Source organism: Vespa mandarinia, chromosome 12, assembly GCF_050613455.1.
Source record: "Vespa mandarinia isolate Hongniang chromosome 12, ASM5061345v1, whole genome shotgun sequence".
Lineage (NCBI taxonomy): Eukaryota > Metazoa > Arthropoda > Insecta > Hymenoptera > Vespidae > Vespa > Vespa mandarinia.
The window spans coordinates 3927501-3937500 of NC_140821.1; the positions used below are offsets into that span (position 1 = coordinate 3927501).

The following is a 10000-nucleotide window of genomic DNA, read 5'->3' on the forward strand; positions in this document are numbered from 1 at the left end:
ACTACGTACCTGTCCTTTCTTTTCTTTTTTCCTTTTCCTTTTTTTTCTTTTTTTTTTTTCTTGGGTTTGATCATTTCTTTTTTTTTTTTTTTCTTTATTATCCTCATATAGAATGCACATCGTTGGACCTGATGATTTTCTTTATTTTTCTTTTCTATTTATTTATTTATTTATTTATTTATTTATTTATTTAAAAAATTTTTCATAAGCTATCACGCTTTTAGATTATTTTTATTTTGCTTGTTTGTAGAACGGATTCGTTGAGTGTTTGAAGCATCAATGTCCCAGTACCGAAGGTTGTTATACCCTACTGGAATCCCGGGACGACGAGTGTTGCCACAGGTGCAAAGGTACGTTACGCTAATGAAGATAATCAAGCTAAAAGGCGAGGGCAAGTTAGCGACACTGTCCTGAGTCTTTTTATATTCCGAGGAAGAGAGAGAGAGAGAGAGAGAAAGAAAGAGAGAGAGAAAGAGAGAGAGAAATAGAGAGAGAGAGAGAGAGAGAGAAGGGAGTTCAAGGAGTGGGAAGCATTGTTTTAAGGCACAAAGGCTCTTCTGTTCGTCGACACCGCGATAAACTCGAGGAACTGTTTACGCTAAGACTCGCTGACAGATGCTCCGTCCTCTTATCAATCTCTATTAATTATGTTAATTGTGACGTAAGTAAGTCCCGTTGTCGAGCTCGCTTCATTCTCCGATGACAAAACTTAGAGGATGATACTTCATTGGAAAAATACTCAATGCTCTTCTTTTAATCATCCCATTCTCTTTCTTTAATTTCTCTAAAAAAAAAAAAAAAAAAAAAAAGAAAAGAAAAAAAATCCAAGATTTACCATTGAACAGGAAGTATTATATTATTTTGATTATTATTTTAACACGTTAAAATGCGATTAAAATAAAGGCTGCCTACGAAATGGAGTTTATCACGAGTCCGAGACAGAGTGGACCGAAGGAAATGACCCATGCCGGATCTTCACTTGTAAAGCTGGGGTTATCACCGAATCTAGGCTACGATGTTACACGCCTTGTTCAAAACCAATACCAGCTGCGCCTGGACAATGTTGTCCTGTATGTCCAGGTATTATATATTTCGTTATACGAAATCTATAATAGTTAACAACTTTTGTTTACTTTTCTTTCTGTTTTCTTTTTTTTTTTTTTTTTTTTTTTTTTAAATATCTTAATCCTTAATCACAGGATGTTACGTGAACGGTCAAAAAGTAACGGCAGAGAGATCTGTCACCACAACCGAGGATCCTTGTGTGACCTGTAGATGTAACATGGGACGATTAACTTGCGCCAAACAAGCCTGTCCTGTTCTTCATTGTCCAGCTTCTAGAATCGTTCATGAATCCGGAGATTGTTGTCCTCATTGCAAAGGTGAAAAGAAAAGGAATTATTGCAATATTTTGAATATTTTTTAACGTTATCATAATTTTATTAATCTAATAAATCATCGATAGGCAGTGGAAGATTTCTATCACCTCCTAAAGGTGCTTGCATGTTGGGTACAGCCGTTCATAATTCTGGTTCTCAATTCTACGTCGACGAGTGTACACGTTGCATTTGTACCAATTCCGTGATATCATGCACAAAGGAAACATGTCCGGTATTGGAATGCACCAGCGAGCATCAGATAACATTGCCAAGTCGTTGTTGTCCTCAATGTCCTTTAGTCGAGGAAAGTCGGGCATCTTGCACGTACGGCGGCAGAACTTATGGGGCGAGTATTGTATCTCTATAAATTCATTGGATCTAACATGGATCATTTAGAAAGAAAAAGAAAAAGAAAAGGAAAAAAAAATCGTTATTAATGTTGACGGCAATCGAGTTTAAATGTTTTTTTTTTGACCTAGGCAGGATGGCGAAACTTGGAAGCTTGATTCCTGCAAGGCATGCGCTTGCATGCAGGGTAAGGTACGATGCGCTATGCCGATGTGCCCACCATTGAACCTACCGTGTCCACCAAATTCGAGATTGGAGCATCCCGAAGGACAGTGTTGTCCTCGTTGCGTGGAAAGTGAGTTTATTTGAAATCTATATATCGATATATATATATATATATATATATATATATATATATATATCCTAGAAAATTGTTTAACAAGTGACAAAGAATAAATGAATATATCTTGGAACAGGTGATGGTGTGTGTACTGTGTTTGGTGACCCCCATTACCGCACCTTCGACGGTAAATTCTTTAGCTTCAAAGGCGCGTGCAAGTATCAATTGGCTAGCGACTGCGTCGGACATACGTTTAGCATACGCGTGACGAATGACGCAGGCTCGACGAGATCTTCGGCATGGACGAAAACGATAGCCATGAAGGTATATAAGATATATATTACGCAATAGAATCTGTCCCCGTTAGAGAACATGTCATTTATTTATCGTTCATTATCTATGAATTCCCCACATTAAGATCGGCGATCTTAAGGTGAATCTGGGTCAGAAGATGAAGGTAAAAGTGAACGGTAAGAAGGTCGACGTGCCGTACAGCGTGCCAAACAAGCTCGACGTTAACAGAACGGCCGACAGCATAATCGTAAATACACAGATTGGTATTAAAGTTCTTTGGGATGGTATAAGTTTCCTTGAGATATCAGCGTCTACATCGTACAGAGGTAGATTATGCGGATTATGTGGAAACTTCAATTCTTTACCGAAAGACGATTTCACGACACGACGTGGTAGATTATTACAAGATCCTCAACCGTTCGGTCAATCCTGGGCCGTTGGGGCAAAGAAGATGTGCTCTCGTTCACGGACAATTAATCCAGAAAGGGAGAGACGTTGTAGAGGGAGAAAGGATCATCGGTAAAGATCAAATTGAACGATTTTGTTTTAAAGAAACAAAATCTTTTTTATTAAATTATAATATTGTAATAGATATTAAAATGAAATAACGTATTCCTCCTCTTACAGATTGTGCAATCGCTTAAGGTCGCAGATCTTTGATCCCTGCCACAAGAAAGTCAATCCAACGATGTACTATAAAGCATGTCTTCAGGATATGTGCGAGTGCCCGACCGAGCACTGTTATTGCGAATCTTTCATGGCGTACGTTCACGAGTGCAAGAGATTGGGTATACAGTTGCCACATTGGAGGAAATCTACGAGATGTCGTACCGTTTGGGATCAATCGAATGATCCTGTGCCTTTGAGCAAACGTTTGCATTAACGTTTGCTTTATATTGCGAAAGAAGTCGATGGACGATAACGTGTATATTTTCTTTCTTTCTTTCTTTCTTTCTTTTTTTTTCCCCCCTTTTTCTTTTCTTTTTCTCTTATTTTTTGTGTCTTTTTTTTTTTTTTGATGTAATTTTTTTCTCTCTCTTTTCTTCCTCCCTACTCGTGCATTTAGAGAAGAGACTCGTAGCGTGCATTAAGTGCACGCGTTTCCATAACCGTGCGGTTCCTCCTCTATATCATACGTTCGCATATCATTTTGTACGTACACACGCAATTTTTCTCTTCTCTATTCCCCCCTCTCTCTCTCTCTCTCTCTCTCTCTCTCTCTCTCTCTCTCTCTCTCTCTCTCTCTCTCTCTCTCTCTCTCTCTCTCTCTCTCTCGTTCGTTCGTTCGTTCGTTAACTTTTTGACAGCGCTATACCTAATTCGTCTAGAAAGCATTGCAATCTGTAACACGATTATGTGCTCCAACGAGACGAAAATCTACTAGTCAGCATTTAAACGTCGATACTATTATACGCATTGATGGTGAACGAGCTCCTCCTCCTCCTCCTTCTGCTCCTCCTCCTCCTGCTCCTCCTCCTCCTGCTCCTCCTCCTCCTTTCTTCCCTTCCTCTCGTAGCGAATTATCAACGATGGTTCTCCAAGCTGATAAGAGTAATTTTTTTTAGATGGATTTCATTACGAAAAAACAAAAAAAAAAAAAAGAAAAGAAAAAAAAAAGAAAAAAAGAGAACAGAAAATGAGAAGAAAAAAAAAAGAGAAAGAAAAAAAAAAGAAAAAAGAAAAAAAAGAAATGAGAAAACGATAACGAGCAACAATGAAGACACCCAAAAGAAAATACTCAAAATTCAGCATGGTTGCCATGGGACTGCGTTTATCCATGACTCCACGAGAAGATTAAGATCTCCGTTACGTTCGAATTAAATTGAGAAAACTCGTCGAGATTTCTTCTCGCCAATGTCAATACGAAATCATTTTTTTTCGTACCACGTTCACGAACGATAATAATGTGTTTTTTTTTTATTTTTTTTTTTTTTATTTTCTTCTCTTGCGAACGATTTTTTAAGCGACAATGCAACCAACATACGACGTAATTCATTTCTCTAGCGGCGATTTATTCATTTTAATGTTACAGAGCACCGTGCAGTATTTCGGCCGATGAGCAGGCTCGCGGCATAGCATGTACATATGCATACGTACATCCCCCCCCCCAATGTAATAACATTCGAACGCGCATCGATCGAATTTTTCGATTATTTTAGAATTAAGAAGCGATTCTTTCTCTCTCTCTCTCTCTCTCTCTCTCTCTCTTTTTCTTTCTTTTTTTCGCGCTCTTTTCCTTCCGACGCCCGCGAGTATACTTTATATATAATATATATAATATATATATATATATATATATATATATATATATATATATATGTATATATATTATCTACGTAACCGATAACAACGCTGACTTATTTTAGTTTAGTTCATTACGTATCGCAAATATTGTATATACGCTGCAAATGATATGATTTTTATTATTATTAAGTGAAGCGATCTCCTAGCCTCGACCTTTTCTTCTTATTTTTTTTTTCTTTTGTTTTTACTTCCTTTCTTTTTTATTTTTTTTTTGTCTTTAAATATTTTCTTTTCTTTTGTATACTCTCACTCTTATTCTCTCTCTCTCTCTCTCTCTCTCTCTCTCTCTCTCTCTCTCTCTCTCTCTCTCTCTCTCTCTCTCTCTCTCCTTCCCCTACTCATTTGCGTTTACAGCCGCTTTAAATAAGCTAAACTTTCTTCTAATTACTCGATTTAATCTCCAAAATGTACATAGAAAAAGTATGATGTAGTAATAGACAACGTTGCAAAAAATGAAGTATTCTTTTTGTTCTTTTTTTTTTACTCTTTCTCTTTTTTCATTAACTATATGTGTACTATCCAATTATTTAATATTAATTAGTTTGTAATTAAAAACAAAAAAGGATTATTACAAGTTAGATAACGTTTAATTAAATGTGTTGCCTAACGTCAGGGGCATGATTTCAAAATCGACCGCTAGATAGCGTTAATAATCGATAATATCAAACATCAGAACATCGAACAGAGAGAGAGAGAGAGAGAGAAAGAAAGAAAGAAAGAAAGAAAGAAAGAAAGAAAGAAAGAAAGAAAGAAAGAAAGAGAGAGAGAGAGAGAGAGAGAAAGTGAGAAAGAGAAAGAAAGAAAGAAAGAGAGAGAGAGAGAAAGAGAGAGAGAGAAAGAGAGAATTGAAATTTGAGAAATAGAACTAAACAATATTATATAAATATTAAAATGTATAGAAAAGTATTGATCCGATTTGTACTTTTAATTGGATAGAGTTTACAGACAAAGCATCTGTGTTTATAATAATACATCCTTGTCTATTATAAATCGTAGGTAACCTTTATAGTATAGATCAAGGTAACCTTTCATTTCATTTTGATCGCACGTCGTATAAGCATCGTCGTATCTTTCTCTTCCTCTCTTCGAAAGATTTTTCATATTTTTCTAATATTACGTATTCGTAATATTTTTGAACAATTATTTCTATAATTCGGTATCACTTGCGATGTAAAATATATTAGAATATAGAATTGTAATCCAACGCAAATATCATCGAATTACATTTAATTTTATTACTCAACAATGATTCAGTTTGCGTGATCGTTCAATATTAGTAGCAACTTATATTTTGTATTTTTATTAAACTAAAGTATACTATTTTAGTATTTATTTAATAATAGATTTTTGAAAGTGCTGCGAAGATTTCTTTTCTTATCATTAGATGTCGTAATATATTTGAGTAACGCTGTATGGCGTTAGACGTCAACTTGACTTGGATTTGGCAAATGGCAAGATGGCGGGTGCCATAGTACGCTGTTTTAAGATTCCAAAGAGGCAATTAGGTGATTATTCTCATTTATCGTAGTTTCCTATTAATATGAATTATTGAAAAACGAAAAGTGTGATAAATTTTATTATTTGTGCGTATTATATTGAGAGTTTTCGTTGATATAACGGTTCTTCATTGCTTTTTCTAGGTTAGAGAAGGTTATGTAATGAAACAATTTTAATCACTTTATAGGTCTCTTTGGATCGACATTAACTAATCAGCAACAGAGATTCTTTGCTGATGCTGCACCTGAGGGAAAAGTAAGCCAATTGTTAAATTAATTAAATGTATAGGAGTTATAATTTTGGTTGTAAATATTTCGAAGAATCTTTTCGTTGACAGAAAGTCGGTGGTCCTTTGGCCGATGAAGATCGTATCTTTACCAATTTATATGGCAGACATGATTGGAGGTTAAAGGGTGCATTGAAGAGGGGCGATTGGTATAAGACAAAAGAAATATTAGATAAGGGAGCAGATTGGATCATCAATGAGATTAAGGTTTCAGGATTAAGGGGCCGAGGGGGAGCTGGTTTTCCCTCTGGCATGAAATGGTCCTTTATGAATAAACCATCAGATGGAAGGCCAAAGTATTTAGTAATTAATGGAGATGAAGGAGAACCAGGAACATGTAAAGATCGTGAAATTTTGCGACATGATCCGCACAAACTCGTAGAGGGTTGTTTAATCGCTGGTCGTGCTATGGGAGCTTGTGCAGCGTACATTTACATTCGTGGTGAATTTTATAACGAAGCATCAAATATGCAAGTTGCTATTGCAGAAGCTTATCAAGCAGGATTAATTGGAAAGAATGCTTGCGGTTCTGGTTATAATTTTGACATCTTCGTACAACGTGGAGCAGGAGCATATATATGCGGAGAAGAGACAGCTCTTATTGAGTCTATCGAAGGAAAGCAGGGTAAACCTAGACTAAAGCCACCTTTTCCGGCAGACGTCGGTTTATTTGGATGTCCAACTACAGTTACCAATGTTGAGACAGTAGCAGTAGCACCGGTATGTTTTATTAATTTATTTCTTTACGAAATAATTACATTCTTTTTTTATTCCTTGATTAATCTTATATCTTCTTAGACAATATGCCGACGAGGTGGTGCTTGGTTTGCATCATTTGGAAGGCCACGTAATCATGGTACCAAACTCTTCAATATTTCTGGCCACGTAAATAATCCCTGCACTGTAGAAGAAGAGATGTCCATTCCTTTAAAAGAATTAATCGAAAGACATGCAGGAGGTGTAATCGGTGGTTGGGATAATTTATTAGGTGTAATTCCTGGAGGATCTTCAACTCCAGTCATTCCAAAGAGGTAATATTATATATAGGCATGGGATCCATCAAAGTTATTTGTTAATTAATTTCATTTTTAAATTATAGCGTCTGCGATACTGTACTATTAGATTTTGATGATCTTATTCGTGTACAAAGTGCATTTGGAACAGCTGCAGTCATTGTAATGAACAAGCAAACTGACATTATCAAAGCTATAACTCGTTTGATTAGCTTTTATAAACACGAATCTTGCGGTCAGTGTACACCTTGTCGCGAAGGCATAAGTTGGATGTATAAAATTTTACAAAGGTTCGTGTTAGAAATTAACCATTAACATGTATATGTAATAAATTAAACGGTGACATATATATTACTTCGTATGATTTAGGTTCCAAAAAGGAAACGCTGAAGATCACGAGATAGATATGCTTTGGGAATTAACTAAGCAAATTGAATTGCACACGATTTGTGCTTTAGCCGATGGTGCTGCGTGGCCTGTACAAGGACTCATTCGGCACTTTAGACCTGAAATCGAAGCTCGCATGAAACAAAAACAGCAAGCTGCATGTAATTAATGTGAGGTAGCGTATAAAGAAAAAAAAAAAAAAAACAACAATGTTATCAATAAATCTTTAGTGACAGATATAATACTTTGAATGAAGCGACGAAGAACAAGGAAGGTCTATTGTATAAAATCAAAAAGGAAAAAAAGAAAAAAAAAAAGAAAAGGACAAAGTAAAAAAAAGATTGAGCTGGCTAAGAACTTTATCATTTTATATTTATCAGTGTACATGTAATAAGCGAAGATAGACGCGATAGTACGAAAAGTTTCTTATTAGTATAAGATTCTTCCTGATCCTCGTTAATGTTGTTAGACGGATCGGTAAATAAAAGAAAAACAAAAGGAAGACTCATATCTTACTTATGCACATGCGTATCACGTTAATCCTAATTTTATTTATATAGTTATATATGTTAAGGCGAACTGCTGAGGATGATCGGGGCGGGGGGAGCGGGGAGGAGGAGAAGATTATTTTTAAGTTTCGATAAAACATCATTTTCTATATATTGAACGATAATTTTTTTTTTCTTTCTTTCATTTATTCGTTCATTATACAAGAAAATTCACTAACACTAATGTTCCGCCGACTACGGTACAGGTAATAATAATGGCCCGCTCGTCAATGGCGGTACGATGTGCGTATACAATATATATACATGTATTGTATACATACATTGCATACATATATATAAAAGCGCGTATTCATACCGGCGTCTTTTTTATTTTTATTTTTTATTTTTATTTTTTTATTTTTTATTTTTTATTTTTCATTTTTTATTTTCATCCTCGTCCTCTTCATATTACCATCATCTTCTGTGCCGTTCAATCGGGACTGTCTTTTTGCGGTTTTTAATATTATCAATTACTTAAATAGATTTAAGCTATCATTAAATTCGGATAAACTCGCTTTAACAGCAAGCTGTACCTGTGAGTTAATAAGCGCACACACTGTCTTTTATGATAGGTCCGTTGTTATTACGCGTTATCATTCTTTATACTCATATAATCCCTCTTTTCTCTTATCTCTTCGTCTCTTTCTCTTTCTATCTCTGTTCTCAAAGATTTATCGATTATAGCTTGTACTGTTAGAGATCCAGTACATCTTAATCCCTGGTACTGAATCAAAGGATACCTTTTTGTCGTCATCGTCATCGTTGTCGTCGTTGTCGTCGTCGTAGTCGTCATTGACGTCATTGTCGTCCTCATTTATCCTTTGATCCAGAATTCGTACGCCCTAGTCGTATTCTAAAGCCTAAATACCACGTTTATTCAATAATGAAACGAACGCGACTCGTAATAAAATAATTGTAGCACGGTTACTCACGCGTTTCATTTTCACACATTATTATTATAATTATAATTATAATTATAATTATTATTATTATTTTATTATTATTTTATTATTATTTTATTATTATTATTATTATTATTATTTTATTATTATTATTATTATTATATTTTTTATTTCATATATATATTCCTTTTTTTTTCTTTTTTTTTGTAACTTTTTTTTCTTCTTTTATATTTTCTTGTACTTGTTGCAAAAATCTGTGTGTCTGTGTTGTACGATAACGACGACTAGCACTCGCGAATAATATCGACAATTTATTTGTCGTACAAAATCATCGTCGTTGTCGTCGTCGTCGTCGTCGTCGTCGTCGTCGTCGTCGTCGTCGCCGCCGCCGCCGCCGTCGCTGCCGCCGCCGCCGTCGTCGTCGTCGCGTCAAAGGTACATGTACACGATATGATTAAAAGCTCGCCGATGCTTGCTCTTTGGCATGATCACGTTTATTGTTCGAGACCCCCTATCGCTGGAGCTACGCCATTTATTTAGTTTTCCTGTATATATCTGCCATAAAAATAGATGTGTATTCTATCGCAGTTTCCTACGCGTATCTCAGAGTAACCCCCTGCGAATATGCGACTCGGAGCATTACAACGAGGAAGATACATACGCGATGATCATGATCGAAAACGTGGACGTCGCAAGAGTTTCAAACCATTCTGACAGGAATTTCCTGTATTATTTCTTCTTCTCTCTTATTAGAGAGCCTAT

At 35.7% G+C, this 10000-nt stretch overlaps 2 protein-coding genes across 14 annotated transcripts in view; both read left to right on the top strand.

Annotated features, from left to right (window-relative positions):
• Positions 1–6110, top strand: part of cv-2 (crosveinless 2-secreting protein) — a 26678-nt gene extending 20568 nt beyond the window's left edge. For 10 of the 13 annotated variants that reach the window (XM_085660756.1, XM_085660759.1, XM_035883942.2 and 7 more), the window contains 8 exons: positions 251–350; positions 904–1080; positions 1200–1382; positions 1466–1725; positions 1863–2022; positions 2144–2331; positions 2426–2820; positions 2929–3992. In XM_085660756.1, the coding sequence (XP_085516882.1) occupies positions 251–350; positions 904–1080; positions 1200–1382; positions 1466–1725; positions 1863–2022; positions 2144–2331; positions 2426–2820; positions 2929–3184 (1719 nt within the window). In that variant the 3' untranslated portion in view covers positions 3185–3992. Of the gene's footprint in view, positions 1–250; positions 351–903; positions 1081–1199; positions 1383–1465; positions 1726–1862; positions 2023–2143; positions 2332–2425; positions 2821–2928; positions 3993–4333; positions 4574–5948; positions 5966–5989 lie in introns of those variants that run through there. The other 3 variants (XM_085660761.1, XM_085660762.1, XM_035883938.2) reach the window with 3 other exon arrangements.
• Positions 5990–7998, top strand: ND-51 (NADH dehydrogenase (ubiquinone) 51 kDa subunit). The gene is made up of 6 exons (XM_035883953.2): positions 5990–6110; positions 6290–6357; positions 6440–7108; positions 7187–7419; positions 7488–7691; positions 7771–7998. The coding sequence occupies exons 1-6, from the start codon at positions 6062–6064 to the stop codon at positions 7955–7957; spliced, it is 1410 nt and encodes a 469-aa protein (XP_035739846.1). The 5' UTR covers positions 5990–6061; the 3' UTR covers positions 7958–7998.
• Positions 7999–10000: the final 2002 nt, after the last annotated feature.

Bases quoted from the DNA above. Each gene is read 5' to 3' on its own strand.
- ND-51 (XM_035883953.2), top strand. From the start codon at position 6,062: ATGGCGGGTGCCATAGTACGCTGTTTTAAGATTCCAAAGAGGCAATTA. The intron at 6,358-6,439 runs GTAAGCCAATTG...TTTCGTTGACAG, and splicing joins ATGCTGCACCTGAGGGAAAA to AAAGTCGGTGGTCCTTTGGC. The intron at 7,420-7,487 runs GTAATATTATAT...TTTAAATTATAG, and splicing joins ACTCCAGTCATTCCAAAGAG to CGTCTGCGATACTGTACTAT.